Raw genomic sequence first — 17,400 nt, forward strand, 5'->3', positions numbered from 1 at the left:
CTAAAAATAGCCGCAAGTGTGTGTGTGTGTAAACAGAAAACCGCCATTCACTGATGCACTGGAGCCGCACGTGCATTTTTTATATTTACTTATTAAACACAGCCTTTTGTGATACACAGAGCTATTGCACTTATTCAAGTGGCTTTGAATAAAATGCCTGAGTCTTTAATTTGAGTTTTTATGGTTCTTTTATGTAATTTTGTGAGCTTGACAGTAACGAACATGACTAACACACAGTATCAGATTTGGATCAGGCTCATCGGACCAATACCCTATCCGTCTAACAGCTTCAGTATCGGAGCCGATACGATCCAGGTATCCGATCGGTGCATTCCTACTTTTTACTGCTGTCTGTGATGCCTTTTTCTCGTCATATCATATCAAATCATTTCAATTTATATTTCTAAATAGGAAAACAATTTCACTATACACAGAAAAGCAGGGTCTTTCATAAATTCAAAGTATGCCCACCTCTTCAGACATTACTACACCAGTGCCTAAAAGCCTAAAATGACTATAAAAATAACGCTTTAAACAACTTTATGGCTCAAATAATACATGAGTTTTAACAGACAAATTAGTGGAAGCGCTTTTATAAAATTATAAGCTTCACTTTTTACATGCCTTTAAACCCTCCAAAAATTGGCCCCATTTATATCCATTGTACAGTAAGGGGCTCACTGATTTTTTTCATTTTTTATTTTAAAGAAAAGATTTGTGAGGTAGCCTAATGTAAACAATATGCTTCATGTGGTAGCATCTAACCTACCTGGTTTTATTCAATTCAAAATTTTTATTTAATCTGACCAAATTTACATGTCAAATCTTTTTCTATAGATCAAGTTGAAATAGATTATTGCAGGTTACCACTTTTTTCAGTGTACAGAAGACTCTTTAAATTATATGATCAGAATGCTTAGTGGTAAACCGTGTATTAAAAGAGAGAGACAACGGTGAAACAAACCGCATGAAGAGTCGGTCATTTTTCATTGTTTCTATTTCCAGAGAGACATTCTGCCGCTGACATTATGGTGCTGTATTGTATGAAGGAGTGAGTGTTCCTCTTTAGTGTAGATAGCACCAGGTGAGAGCTCCGAATGGCCTCTTCAGCCCAAAACACCTGCTCTTCAAGTCCTGCAGCTGCCACGAGCCCTGCATGTGTGTGTTTGTGTTGCGCATGGATCGACGTGAATGTGTGCTGGTTAGACTTTTAACATATCAGCTCATTCTTTTTCCATCTCCCTATTCTTTCTTTTGCTCACGCTCTCTCCAGGGCATAGACTAATTAATGGATACCATTTGCAGTTGATTAGCTACAGTTCCTTCGGTAATTACATTCGCATACTAACCACTCAGGGAAAAAGATGAGGAGAGAGAGAGAGAGAGAGAGAGAGAGAGAGAGAGAGAGAGAACAAAGCGAGGGGAAAATAAATTAATGCTCTTCTCATTTTGCTCTGATCTTAATTTGTTTCTGCTATTGTTTGCCCTCCACAATAAGATAAGAAAGTGCTTTTTCCCTCTTATTTTGACTCTTTTGGTTGTGGGTAGCATCTGAAGGAATCACTTTGTTAAAAACAGACAAAAGCTTGCTGTTGGATAAGGCATTGAATCAGGCCTTGAGGCTTTTTCTGGCTGTTCTGGTTGATGTTTGTGTGTGTGCTTGTGTCCTCGCATGAATTTGTGTATGTGTGTGTGTGTGTGTGTGTGTGTGTGTGTGTGTGTGTTTTGTCTGGTTATAGAGGGCCTTCTGTGCTGGCCCTCCAGCTGCTAACCCATAATTCCTCATTTTGCTGCTCTATTGTGCCTACCTATCAGTGTGTTTGTGTCTCAAAAGAAAAGATAGGATGGTTGCCATTTCAACAATTCTTCATCACATTTGATTCAGAGGGATACAGATAGATTAAAGAATTAGAATAAAGAAAAGCTCCATTTGGTAAGAAAGCTTAGAAATACTACTCTGAACATCTGAATTTACTGGTTTTATTCAAACTGCCCCCCCCACCCCCCCCCTCCCTTTTTCATTGGAGAGAGTCAGCCCACGTACAATCTGCTCTGTGTTCACTTAATGAACACAGTGATCCTTCATCAGCCTGCATGGTCATTCACCATTAGTAATATGTCTGTGTCTCTTCCCCACTTTTGTAATGCAAAGTTAGCATGTCCATAATAAGTACACACCTGTATATCTCTCTGATGCATTATATAAAGATGTCAGGTGAATTAGCAATTGGGTTGCTTTGTAGTATTAGTTTTACCTATGTACATTAGGGGTGAACTGATGAATGAATGCATTTTCAGCTCTGGTACTTTTCTAAGTAAGAAGTAACATGGTAATACTTAACAATTTGTTTGTATTAGTTAACATTAGTTAACATGAACAATGCTTTTACAGCATTTATTAATATTGGTTAATGTAATTTTGAATTTTTACAGTAAATTTAAACATTAGTTAATGCATTATGAACTAACAATGAACAATTGCAAATTTGTAAATTAGCATCAACTAAGATACTGTTAAAATATTGTGTTCATTGTTAGTTCATGATACCCATTGCATTTTCTACTGTTACAAACACAAATGTATTGTAAAGTGTGACATTTTAGAAATAATTTATGTACAGACATAGTTAAGTCTTGGTGAATTATTTGGTAATTAAAGCAAATTTCATTCCTGTATAGTGAATCAGTGGATTAGAAAATTGCACATTAAGAGACTGTGGAAACTGAAATAATAACTAATATTTTCTTGTTTCTTTTGCAGTTTGGGAATAACAACAACTACATGAACATGGCTGATGCCAATGGAGCTCTGTTATCAGGGGCAAATGTGAGTATATCCCTACTAATAACTTGTACATTTCTATGGATGGTAAACCATTGTGAGCTAAAGCCATTCACTATGATTGCTAAGCAGTCATTTCCATGCATAAGAATTTATAGTTTAAAACAAAGTCAATTAATTGTGCTTGCATGCCTCCATAAGTTGAAATGAAATGATTAATTTCAGTGGCAGGTGTGCAGCTGCTACATTTACATAAAACATTATTTGTTTCCTACACGCCTTCCTGAACTGCAATGGGATTTTCCACAGCCCACAACCTTAAAGCTTAAAGCTTGTTATGCCTGTGGCTATGTGCTCATACACATACACTCCTGATGTTATAATCTGACATAATGATTCCTCCAGCGGAGGAATGTTTATTTATCATTATTTACCAGTGCTAACACCTGGGTCAGAGAGGCTCAGTACTGACCAGAGGTTGTGTAGCACGGGGCACAGCGTCGAGATGGGATTAGTGTTGATTTTGTGGGGGAATATACCACAGGTGCAATAGTATCCTGATGATGTGCTCTAGGTGAAAGTGTCCCTGTCCCCATACTCATTTAAAGATATGATCAAGTGAGTAAAAGTAAAAAGTCTCTCTCTCTATCATTATCCTCCATCACTTAGTCTGACAATATACCGCAAATCCCCCAGTCCTGTAGCTCGGGCTGGCCTCACTTGCTGTGTGTGATTGTACACAGGAGCTGTTCTGCTTGTCTTATACAGAGCATGTTCTTACTCACTGTTACACTCACTGTTGACACTGTCTGATTTCCATCACATTTCCAATGCAAATCTCAACATTTCAACAGAATTGATAGACTCATGCTGGTTAAGCAAAGACAATTTGTGTGTGAGTTTGTGCATGTGAAGTGCCTTTATTGCAGATGTTTGTTTTGTATATGTTTGTTGTCTTGCAACAGTTTCATGTTCTGATTAAGAGTTAAAGATCCAGGTTGAATTAAGGTTAAGGTCAATCAATAACATTTGGGGCAATGTGGATGTTGTGTGTGTGTGTGTGTGTGTGTGTGTGGGGGGGGGTTCTGCTGAGCCTGTGTGTGAGAGAGGCAGAAATGCCACAGATGATAGCACAAGCAGTTGCAGCTTGCGGAGGCAGCCTCACACTAGGGTCTGCTTGGAGGACAGGAAACTGAGAGCTATAGGATAGGTAGAGAATGAGTAGAGTGAAAATAGGCGAAGAAACAGTGGCGGTTGCTGCCGCATGGTAATGAGTTCTCACGAGAGCTGATCAGGGGCCCTGATGCGAACAGGCTAACCCCTTGGGTGCGATCCCCTTGGGCCCTCACTGCATTTGAATGGGGGAGTCCTCACAGCGTTAAGAACAGGAGAGTCCACGATACAAATAAATTTGAGTTGGCTCATTTGCATGGGAGAATTCTCACTGCGATTCCAATGGGAGATTCCTTGAATGCATGCAAGTGGGATGGCCCTTGCGGCATCCAAACGGGAGGGCCCTCTATGTGTACGGCCAATGCTGTTTGGAGCAAGACACCACCCCATGGCATTCAAATGGGAGAGCCCTCGGCCTGGACGTGGTGACTCTCACTGCATTCAAACAGGAAAGTACTTACTGCAATTCGAATGGGAGATCCTGTGCTGCATTCAAACGAAATAGCCCTCACTGCGATCGGGAACAGGAGAACGGGAGAGCCCACGGCCTGCACATGGTGACTCTCACTACATTCGAACGTGAGTGCTCTTCCTGCGTTACAAATGGGAGAGCCTGTGCTGCGTTTGATTGGGAGAGTCATACTGCATTTGAACGAGAGAATCGTACTGTGATTCGAACGGGAGAGCCTGTGCTGCTTTGAATGAGAGAGCCGTAATGTGATTTGAATGGGAGAGCCCACGGCCTGGATGTGGTGACTTTTGCTGAGTTCAAACGGGAGAGTCCAAGCTGCATTGAAATGAAGTGATTAATGTTGCTTTAAAACGAGAGCCCTCCTCCTTTTTGTGATATGAACAGGCTGAATCCTCGAGCGTGGAACCGCACTGCGTTCAATTGGAGAGCATACGATTCGTGTGAGAATGGTTTATGCTGTATACTGAGCTTGGACAGTGCTGCAAGCGACTGAATCCGCAGGTGTATGCCCGCACAGCATTCGACGGTAGAACACTTGATTCTTGTAAAAGTGAGATGTTGCTTTTTATTCAATTAACATTTTATTGATTCATAAATGTATAACAAAAAAACACAAAATATATACACTGAATCAACATTTAACCCACCCTAACCCCTAACGAACACCCCTGTGGTCACAAATAGATAAACAAACAAACATAATAATCATATATAATTCAAACAAAACATCCCTCTCCCTAGCCCATCCCCAAGAGTCCCAAAACACCAATTAATTACCCCACTTCCTGTCGAACATGTTATGAACCCCCAACCTGCCATCCCTTCAAAAGCAGCCACTATCCTCATCGCCATACACCACTCTGGAGATGAGGGCACCCTATCCGAATTCCATCCCCTAAAATTTTTTTGCCTGCCCACCATAATGCTGGTTAGAACCCAGTTTTTAATGTTTTTATCTCCAAAATGTATGACAAAATGTATGACATCGCCCAAAATCCAGAGTCTGGTGCAGAGTGAAATTCAAGTGCCTAAAACATCACACAAAAAGCTCTGAACTTTCAACCAAAATTCCTGGATCTTAACAAACCCCCAAAAAGCATGGTTTGTGTGTCTTTAAGACCAAGCCTATACAATCTAGAGGGGGTACAATAGAATCTATGTAAAATATTAAATTGCATAAGAAACACCCTTGCATTTCCAGATGCAGACTTGATATTTTTTAGAATCCTAGCCCACTCTCCCTCCTCCAATACCAAGTTTATATCTTTCTCCCATAATCTCTTGAGAGAAGTTGAAGCTATGTCCCCAGAATTTGAATTGGAAGGGAGTAATACACTCCCTCATGACCTCCCTGATGCCTCATGACCTTTTCCAAAAGCAGTAATCACCTCTCCCAGAGTATCTACCGCTTTGGGGGGGGGCAATACAGAGCAGGTGGCACAGCTGCAAATACCTATAGAACTGAGATCTGGGAATCCCAAAATATTTAACCAAATTTTCAAAAGATCTCAACACTCTACTCTCATATAGGTCACCAAGTGTAATAACCCCAATCACAATCCAGACTGACCAGCAGAAAGGGGAATTATTAATGCATAATTTTGGGTTCAGCCATATGCTCGAGGCAACATATAAATAAATGTCTGAATTAAAACACTCTAGATACTTTTGTCCATACTGAGTGCAAATGCAAGATAACAGGATGTAATTTATCTTTTCCAACTGGTTTGATAGCCAGGCTTTGCAATGGCAAAATAGGGGCAAGCACTTCCTGTTCAATACAAAGCAGGGAGGGGCTCCCTTCTTTCCCAAGAAAAGGAATTAATAATTCTGTGGAGGCAAGTGAACTGCTCACTATTTCTATTGTAAGGAATTAGCTTTAATAAAGGAATTATGATTAATTCACTTATTGGAGTAATTTTATTCCGATGACTTATTGAAAATAATATCAGACATGTTTAGGTATATCTTTTAGCTAAATCTTTTAAATACAGGAATGAGAATATATATCAAACTATACCACAGACAAATTATCTTTGAATACAGACAAATGTTATTGCTATTCTACACTAACACATACAACATGAAACAGGTTAGTGAGTAAAGTGACAGAATGTGAAATAAATTATAAATACAGAGAAAACGAACTTTATGGAGTCTGTAGACAATGCCTTAAGAACCATTTATCCTTCTTTGAGTCTAAATCGGTTTGCAATCGGATTACCCAAAGTATTTAAGTGGAGTGGTGATGGTGTAGTGGTCTAAAGCACATACCTGGTAAACTGGTAATCAGAAGGTCACTGGTTCGATCCCCACAGTCACCATCATTGTGTCCTTGAGCAAGGCACTTAACTCCAGGTTGCTCCGGGGGGATTGTCCCTGTAATAAGGGCTCTGTAAGTCGCTTTGGATAAAAAAGCTTCTGCCAAATGCATAAATGTAAATGTAAATTTAACTAATACACCAGCACTTAGAGCAAAAGTCTGGAGATGTACTTGCATGTTGTTGCATTTCCTTGCATTGTATTTCCTTGAGTTGCTTGGTTCTTTGGCATCTGAAGAAAGTTCATTCCGTCAATATCTTGGACTCCCATTGGTTGTGTGAACTGTAGAGCAGAGAGTGGAAGGCTTCCTTGGGACTTCGAGTCCTGAGTTTTCCTTGGACTCTACATGGCACAGAGGCTGCAAAGCTGAAGAGCAAGAGAGCCGAAGAAGAGAGCAGACCAAGAGACAGTTCCAAGAGACGAGTTCTAAGAGGGAGTTCTCAGAGTGGGTTCTTCCTTAGTAGGAGTGTTTTGAACTGAGATTGGCCGCACCCCAAAGGTGTCCTGAGCCAATCAGAAGATGCTTTTCAGAGACATGTGGTTGACTGGTCTGTCCTTTTCAAAGTTGATTTACAATCCTTTGTGTGGAGGATTCTTTCAACTCCCGCTCAAAATAGTGCATGTTTAATCATTAACTTTTATATCATAAAAAATGGTGGAAGAGACATGACATTCATTGTCATCAACATTCTCTACATTAACAAGCAAGCATTTCCATACTAAATATGGCATTTTTTCATTAAAATTATACGTGTAAGTAACAAAACATGAAAATCCCTGCTTACAAACCATACTGGTTGATTCATTGGTTTTTCAACACAGATAAAACATTACACGTTATGAGAAGCCTAATTGTCCTTGAATAGTTACCATTCTTAGTAGAATGAGATGAATAATACAAGATTAAAGATTATAATCATCGATTTGTCAGTTATAAAAGTAATCACAGGTTGCATGCATGATACATAAGATATATCTAAGGCAACTACTAGTGATTAACACAACTTATTGGTAGCAATTTTAAGACCATTGTCTATTAAAACCATGAGAGTGGGATCCATGCGGTCTCTGCTGAGCTAAGAGAGAATGTCTTTGGAATGTGTAGATGGGGAGAGGATGTGTCCCGGGGGAGAAATGAAATGTGACTGTTTTAGGTCTATGTTGATTTTGGGCCATCCCTGCTTTGTCCCCTGACTCAAAATATGACAGTCTTGCCCTGAATAGCCAAAACAACACCTTCCTCGACACGATAGTATTATACCTGTATTTCAATCGGGTAAATTTTCTGAGGCCATCAGGCGATATTTGGTGCATCAGCTCTACCTCTGTACTTAATATTCCCTTCCAACTCCATGAGTTCTCATGCTTTGGATTTATTGATGAATGAGGCATACTGTATGTTCCGAACCCTAAGAACCACCTTAAGTGCCTCCCAAGCTACACCCACAGAGGAAACAGAGGTCCAGTTGTTCTCCATATAAACATTGATTTCAGCCTTTAACATTTGTTGAAAGTCAGGATTTTGCAAAAGGGATACAACTATATGATTTATTTTTCTCTGTATGTGGCAACACCTCTAAACTCACTAGGGTGTAATTAGACTAAGTGAGACTTAAGATGTTTCCATTTGAACAATCAACATCAGATGAAATGAGGGACATAGATATATAAAAAAAAATCTGTTCTAGAATAAATCTTATGTGCTGATGAAAAGAAATGTATAGTCCCTATCCGATGGGTTCAAAAGTCTCCAAATATCTGTAAGACCAAGATTTTTACATGTCCTGTGAAGCATCAATAATGCTCTAGGGGGCTTACACTTCACTATGATCAAGGACTGAATCCATCAAAAGATTGAAGTCTCCTCCCAATATTATAGTATAAGGGGTGCCAGCGGCTTGCAACATCCCTTCAAGATCTATAAAAAAGCCCTGATCATCAGTGTTAGGTAAATATTAGCCAAAATCAACCTTTGCCCTTGAATTTCTGCTAATACAATAATGACTCTTCCTAATTTATCTTTAATCTGTGTGACATTTGAATTTGAGATGTTTACTTATCAATGTAATGACTCCCCTGCTCTTAATTGAGCCAGGACTAAAGAAAACTTGTCCACCCCATATCTACCCAAATGTTTTAGGTATTTTTTTTTTTAGGAAAGATGCATTTCTTGAAGAAACACTATGTCATATTTCTTACATTTAATAACAGAAATAACCTTCCTTCTTTTTATGGGGTGCCCCAACCCATTCAATAGCGATCTTCTGATGATGTAATAGATTCTTGCATTCATTAAATCTCTTGTTGAGAAACATTTCTCTCTTACAAGGTCTGGGAACAGGAAAATGTTGTGGTTCTTCCAAGAAACCCTTCCTTTACTCCTTGCCTAACGTAACACATGATCTTTATCAGATGATCTCTGAGATTTGGCCAGAATTGTCTCCCTCTGCGGATCTCTGAGCCGGGACTCTGTGAGCTCACTCGATTTCCAGTTTATGGCCTGATATGTCGAGCAGACTCGGAAAGAGCTCATCTAGGAATTTCACCAGATCTCGACCTTCCTCATTCTCAGGAATTCCAACAATTTGGACGTTGTTTTATTGATTACGATTCTCCAAATCCTCCAGTTTTTCCCAAACGTGTTCCAAACCTTCCTTGGTCGCTAGTGGATTAGAAGTTAATTCCCTCTCCGATGACTCCAGATTATCGATCCGTCTCTCGATGTCTGACAATCTTGTAACCAACTCAGAGAATTTAGTCTCAATGGAAATAATCGATCAACGTATTACAGAAAGATCTTCCAAATCTGCAATTACTTTCTTCAGCATTGCCGACACATTCATCAATTCACGCCGGATTTATTTCAGTTCACCATCCGAATTGAGTCCGGAGTGTCTTTCAATATCTCCAGAGCCCGAGGATTTTGATTTGATTGTCTTCCTAGAACAATTATGTATCAGGTTGAATCGAATCTCACCGGTTTATGACACTGTGGCAGGGCTGGGTGGGGCCAGGTTGTGATCCTACACACCCGGTCCCGTATTAGGCTAATTAAGCCTCCAAGAGGGATAAAGGTCGACTGCAGAGGATCGTGCGGGAGAGAGAGAGAGAGCGGTAAGGCTTGTCACCTGGTTTGTAATTATCTCTAACACCTGTGTCTTGTTGTAGTGATACGGAGAGAGACATTTAAAGGGACGCCAAGTGTCGAGAGAGGGAGAGAGAGTGTCCAGAAAGCACGACAGCAGAAGAGAGTGTGTCCCAGCTAGAGTGCTCACATAAATACAGTTGTTTAACAAAGGAATAATTACCTTTAATTAAAATTAAAGACTGACCTTGAACCTGCCACAGACACAAATAGTAATACAATTTGTGAAGTGCACAGAGCTCGCTTCTCACATGTCCGCTCCTCGCATGGCATCACGTGACCAAAAACCGTGGTATGGTGCATTTTAAAAGAACTCCCTATGTGAAACAAACTGGCTGAAGCCTCAAACACAGGACCACACAGCATTTAACAGGAAGAACCAGTGTTTTCATGTGAAACGTTTACACTGCATATAAAGATCTCACTCTGTGATAAAAATGGGCTGAGTCCTCAAGCACAGCTATAATTGAATAAATAATTCATATGTAATAGAATAAATAATAAAATTGATTGATGCAGAGATGCAGGCTTATGGTGAACTGTTTAGGGAAGACCTAAAATAGCCTGATTGTTGTTATGAGTGGCATAATATGGGATGATTAAGCAGAAAAAACACATAATGGTTGATCGCACTGCACAAAGAGAGGATTTGCGGTGAGATACCGGGGTGGTATGTATGAGTTAGAGAAGAAAGAGACTTGCAGTTGCAAAGTCAGGGCTTGTTATGGCGGAAGCATGGGCTGGTATTACAGCCAGTAGTGAATGTGGCCAAAGGAATCTGAAGCGGTCGGACATAGATTGCATTGGTCCGCAGCTAATGTTGTGGCTAGCCGGGGTTCAAGGTTGGGCAGGCATCTGTGTTCTGCTGAGAAAACGGCCTGGCCCAGCATTCTGATAGTGGGTGTACATTGTTGGAAACATTGGAAGCAGGGCTACCAATACTTGCTGCTTATTATTGGCACAGGGTGACTTGTCTCATTTTGACGCAATGTACAAAATCATTTTGAGTTTGTGCCTGAGAATTGGATTTAATAGATACTATATGGGCACCTTTTGCAGTAGTGTGGTGAATAAATATGAATTATTGTGGCAGCGGGGGCGTGGTCAAGCGCCCGTCTGGGAGAGGAAAGCGGTAAGGGCGCTTACACCTGAGCTAAATTATGCCTAACACCTGTCTCTAATTCCAGTGAACATGAGGAGAGCGGCATAAAAGCGGACTCCGAGCCTCCAGTGAGAGAGAGAGAAAGCCTAAAAGAAAGCAACCCAGTGTGCTGCATGTTGTGTTGTGAGAAATTAAAAAGCCTACCTTCAGTCCAACCCCGTTTCCTGTGTCCTCCTTGATCGCCCTTCCCGTAACTTTGTTACACTGGTGCCGAAACCCGGGAAAAATTACTCTCCAAGCATGGAGCAAAGTCGCCCCATAGAGTCCTCCCAGCTGGCGGAAGTCCTCCAGTCCCTCGCGACGTTACATCAAAGCCACCAGCAATCCCTGCTTGAGCTCCGCCAGGACCAAGATCGACGGTTTTTCGAGATCATGCGGGCTCAGGCAGAGGACCGGCTCGCCATCCGGAGCCTCCTCAGCCAGGAGACTGCGTCGGCTACAGCCGCGACCCCGGACGGGCGCTTGACCACGCCCCCGCTGCCACAATTATATATTAATAACCTTTAAAAATTCTACAGAAAGTCTGAAATATTGTGAGGATGAAGCAAAATGCGAAGCTGAATTATCCGGATTTTCAACCCATTACTTTAAGCTTGAGTGGAGGGCATGTAATGCCGCAATTATGTTCTGTGGTCAATAATTTGTAATCCAATTATTCTGGCAAATGTCTGTGAAATGAAAATGATGGATTGATTTCACCTGTGTGAAATATTTGTCCTGGGTGGGAGGAAAGAAATTTATAGTCTAGAAATTAATAAATGTTATCATAAGCACTCTCTTTATAGTTATCGGAGCTATGTGGCGACGTGAGCTTGAATGCTGCAAGAAGGCGAGACACCTTTGCGGAATAATTAATGAACACGTTGTGATGCAGGGCGCGACGTGGTGCTTGCGGAGCTGAATTCAGCTCAGCTCTCTTCGGACAGAAGCTGTATATAGCCGTAGTGAGCTGAGCAGTTGAGTGTTGAAGGAAAATTTCCCTAATTTAAATTTGTTCCAAAGTAATGAAGGATTTTTCCTCCTCCATACTGCAGATGGTATTATTATACATGACACAATGAAATAAAAAGCATTTTATGTATTGAGAATTGTTTAATAACCACACCTTAAGTGTCTGTGTGGGTGGGGGGGAATATTGTTTCTTGTAACTCAAGCTTAAGAGAAATTAAAGGGACCTTACCCTAGTGAGTGCTGTAATTTCACAGTGTGATGGCTTTTCCATGAGCTTAAGCTCTTTCATAAATCTGCTTAATGTGTCAACTTTAGGCTGAGGGAGAGAAAGAGAGAGTATGTGAGGGAAGCTATGCAACTCTGAGTCTGACACTATTTGTGTATAGTCCTGAATATACAGTATATAACATATTTTATTTAACTGTAAACCAGGCCTCCATACACCCATTGTCCTTACAGTCTCGCAAATCCTAAATTCATACATGTTAAAACATTAATCAAGAGAGATGAATAGATTTCACATATTATAATATACATATACACTGGCGGACAAATAATTGGAATAATGTACAGATTTATTTCTGTTTTGGTAGAAAATTGGTACTTTAATTCACCAAAGTGGCATTCAACTGATCCCAAAGTATGTGATATAAAAAGATATAAAAAAAAACAGCACCATCAATATTTAAAAAAAAGTAATTTTTTATCAAATTTAGACAGGCCCCATTTCCAGCAGGCATCACTCCAACACCTTATGCATGAGTAATCATGCTAAATTGCTAATTTGGTACTAGAAAATCTGTTAAATGAAGCTTAACATTATCTTTGTTTTTGAGTTGCCACAGTATGCAATATACTCTGATGTCTTAAGGTCAATATTAGGTCAAAAAAGAAACAACTTTCTCTAGAGACTCATCAGTCAACAATTGTTTGTTTTAAAGAATGAAGGATATACAATGCTTGAAATTTACAAAAATAAACTGAAGACTGTAGTGTATACCTTTTGTATGAAATCTTCAAAGTCAAAGGACAACTGTCTTTAACACTGACAGAAGAGTTGTGGAAGGCCAGATGAACAACTAAACAAGATGTAACACAATTACATCAGAGTCTCTAGATTGAGAAATGGACTCAGCTGACAGCTTCATTGAATTATACCCGCTTAACACCAGTTTCATGTACAACAGTAAAGAGAAGACACTTGTGCAGACCTTATGGGTCTTTACCTTAAACAAAAAGAAAATGTTAGAATGGGCAAAGAAACACAGACACTGGACAACAGATAATTGGCAAAGAGTGTTATGGATCTTAACCCCATTGAGCATTTGTGGGATCAGCTAGACTGTAAGTGCCCGACAAGACAGTCACACCTATGACAAGTGCTACAGGAAGTTTGGGGTGAAATGTCACCTGAGTATCTGGACAAACTGACAGCTAGAATGCCAAGGATCTGCAAAGCTGTCATTGCATCACGTGGAGCATTTTTTAATGAGAACTCTGATGTAGTTTAAGAAGTTCTGAACATTTTTATTTAATTTTTTTTCAAATTGTAATAGTAATTTTTCACGTTATTAATGTCCTGACTATACATTGTGATCAGTTGAATGCTACTTTGGTGAATAATAGTACCAATTTATTTCCATAAGAGAGAAATCTGAACATTATTCCAAACTTTTGGCCGCCAGTGTATATACACCACATTATCATGACCACCGCAATGAAACATGATATGGAAACAGTATATTGTTTGAAAAGGTGACCTCTCCCTTCCTGCTGTAGAACTGTAGCTGATACCATCACATTCAGTTCCCCTCAGCAAAATCCCTTATCACACTCAATCTTATTACACACATGTAATCACTACTGTATATGTAGAAATGGATTTGGAATGGCTGGTATTCCGAGAGGGATAGCTCATAGAGTCTAACACCGTGTCCTAACTACACGCGACGCCGCGACACGCGATAAAAGGTATCTTTTCCATGTTAATCAGAGTTTTTGTCCTAACCAGACGCGATGGCGACACGCGAAGTTTCTAATTTAGAAACGGTTCCTATTTCTGCGACGTCGCGGCTGACAGATCCGCCCACACAGAGATCTCATTGGATGGAAGTTCTGCGTGTCATGAATATTTAATCATCAGACATGACAACGAGGAACTGATTCTCGAAGTTCAAAGGCATTCAATTCTCTACGATAAATCCCACAAATTCCACAAAGACATCAGGAAAAAGGATTCCGTCTGGAGAAGTGTAGCTGAAGCATTGAATACACATGGTAAGTTAAGTTTAGACTTTCATCTACTGCGAATGAATGAATGAATGTAGCATTTAGATATAGTAGGCTACTAATGACGCATCAACCTGTGTAAAACAAATTCCGCTTTATTTTCAATGTAAAGTAGAGTGAATAGGCATGACGATTTGTGTCCCTGTATCCAGGGGTGTCATTCCAGACAATCTACTGAAATACAGGCAGGGTGGGGAGTCGCAATGACAATGACAGTAGTCCGAGCTGTGCACACTCGGCGCGCGCGAGGCAGATCTGGCTGCGCCCGCTCTGCTCGTAGTAGAGATATTCAGAGATATTCAGAGGTAGTCAGTATATTTTGTTAATGTTTTGATTTTTAATAATGTTATTTCTTGATTTGATTATGTCCTTACCCATTTCCAATGCGAGTGCGGGTGCGGGCCAGCAGTGCGCTTTCACAGAGAGACTCCGCCCACACGTTGTTCTGAATGGCTGTGATTTTTGATTGACGTGTGGCGTCTCACAGTCGCGTCGCGTCTAGTGTGGACAGACACACTTGCTGTCACTGGAATTTTATCGCGTCGCGTGTAGTTAGGACACGGTGTAAGCCACTGTCATCTGAGTAGTGGTTTTCTCTCTGCTTGGCTGATATTAGGAGCTCTGCTCTAGTGATCCATCTTACCATCAAGCTTGGTAATCGTGATGAACTGCCTTTTAACAAGTGCTACTGATGACAATGCTGAATTAGTTTACTAAATTTTCAAAGTGAAAGGGGTTATCTGTGCTATTGGTTTACCATGGTTATCTGAGTTTAGCGTATTAGGGTTGATAGATGGATGAATGGTTTGTAATTTTATTTGAACTTCTTTTGTGGCTTTGATCCTACATACTCCTGTATTTAAAAGCCATCTAGGACATACACATAAAGACCCACCCACAAAGCATCTGGTTCTGTTGTATACCTGCAATGCACTTTGGACAACATGTGATTCTTAGGGGGCTTTCACACTGGCAGTTTAGTTCGAAACAGAGCATGGTTCAGAATTTTTTTTTTATATGAAAGTCTGTTTTGCAGACTGTGTTACCGAACCCGAGACTACCTGTTGGAGGATGGTTTGAGATTGGTTGCAATGGAACCGTGGCATGGTTCGCGTGAGTGAGAAAGCAACCTGTACTCGAGTCCACATTTGTTCAGGGAGTAAAATAACTTGTGCATCATCAGTTGTAAAAAAACACACAAATGCACGTGGACCATGAGTGTCAGGGGAACATAAGCAGTGCTGCAAATACTGCTTGCAACCAGCTGTCTCCTCAAAAAAGACATCTTACTAGCATTAGACTTGCCAGTTGCCTTGTGCTGGACATGAATATCTGCTGAATTATGGCATGTGACGCACAGAAGTGAAAGTGACGTTCAATCTGGTGTGCATAATGACACCAAATTAATAAAAAAAACTATAATATATTGTAACGGTGTAAAAGGGAAAGGAGGAGGCGAGAACCAGACAAAGCATCAAAGTAACATTTAATTAAACAAAAAGACACAAACAGAACTACAAACACAAACAGGGCAGCTACCTGTAGCTTTCTCTCTCTCTAACTCCCGCCTCTGTCAGGCTTAATCCCTCTCGTCGGCTTGATTAGCCTGATTAGGGGCCAGGTGTGCATCATCACGTCCTGGCCACGGCCTCCTCCTTGCCACATATATTACCCGTGTTGTATTCTCCATCATATGCAAGTTTGTGATGACAGAAAAGCACTGTGCTTCAAAAGAATCTGAAAGTCTGAAACAGACCAACTCTGCGGGGGCCGCAATTTAAATCGCACTCAGATTCGATCCGCATTAAATGTGCCCAGTATGCAAACCACAATAGAGTGTGTTCACACTTGAGTCTAATAAAAATCTAACTTAGATCCCTTACCAAAAAGTGAACAGAGTAAAACAGAACCCAGTTCTTTTGCGTTTACAGTGTCACTAAGCTAGAAAATGGACTCAAAACGGATAGACAGCTTTGCTTTCACACTCATTTCACACTTCTCTATGATGCACTTTAAAAGTGTAATTTCAGGGGGCCTAAAACAATAATAAAAGCTGACATACGTAGACATAGATAATGCAGTCTTAGCTCGGCTTTGTCCAGCATGTACTCCCAAAAACAGAGGTGATGAGCAACACAGATGAACATTCTTAAATACGGATGAAAATTAAGGAACAGCAAACTTTAAAAAAAAGCCACAAATAGCTGGCAGAAGCAGATTTGCATACAATGGAAGCACCTTAAATAGAGTTATGTAAGAGCAAAGAAATTAAATGGAAGGAGCGACATCAATCCATACATTTGCCTACACGCCGAGATTGTGGAGATCCAAAAATTTTCTTCCTCCAGATATTAAAATATAAATAGATTACGAATTGTGTCTTGTATACTTGGACATACAAACTGCAGCATGACTCCGCATTGATTATTACTTTGTTTGTAAACATACTAATTGTTGTTTTGTGGTTTAGAATTCAGTTAAATTTAGAGTGCTTTAAGTTTGTTTGAAGGTTTCACATATAAGTCAAAATTCTAGCAAACCTCTCCAAGACCCCTTAAAAACACAAATATAAACATGCTTGAAAACTATGCTTTCCTCCACCAGATCTAAATCTGACCTGGATTCAGGCAATTTTACATGTACATGTACTTTACCATCAATTGATGACATACACATTCTCCCATATCAACTACCTTTATGTTACCATACAGTTAATTTTTCCATGCTATCCCACAACATCAGTGTGGAGGCGAAGGCGTGGCCGAGAACCTTGCTGTGGAGAGTGAAGCAGGGGAGATGAGTGGTGAATGATTGCCACCTGTGCTTAACACCTGTCTTGTGTTTCAGTGAGGTGTGATTGGGACTTTTAAGGAGAGGAGACCGCAGCAGTCAAGAGCGAGCCCATCTGAGAAGCTGTGTGTGTTGGTAGCTGCCGTTTGCAACTTGGAGTTTTATGTGAAGCTATACCGTAGCGCATTTAAGCGAACGTGTTTTTGTTGTCAATAAAAGTGACATTCCTGAGTTGGAATTGCCATCTCCCACTTTTTCATTCCTTGAACCTCCTTACAACCAGCTTTACACTGACAACTGTCAGCTTCTGTACA

General features: G+C 40.4%; 1 protein-coding gene across 1 annotated transcript in view; it reads left to right on the forward strand.

Annotated features, from left to right (window-relative positions):
* LOC127618503 (TOX high mobility group box family member 3-like) overlaps window positions 1–17,400 on the forward strand; it is a 73,252-nt gene that overhangs the window by 41,201 nt on the left and 14,651 nt on the right. Inside the window, exon 2 of the mRNA XM_052090996.1 lies at window positions 2,762–2,827. Within this exon, the coding sequence (XP_051946956.1) occupies window positions 2,762–2,827 (66 nt within the window). The remainder of the gene's footprint in view (window positions 1–2,761; window positions 2,828–17,400) is intronic.

The sequence above is a fragment of the Xyrauchen texanus genome, chromosome 2 (assembly GCF_025860055.1).
Source record: "Xyrauchen texanus isolate HMW12.3.18 chromosome 2, RBS_HiC_50CHRs, whole genome shotgun sequence".
In the NCBI taxonomy this organism is placed as follows: Eukaryota; Metazoa; Chordata; class Actinopteri; order Cypriniformes; family Catostomidae; genus Xyrauchen; species Xyrauchen texanus.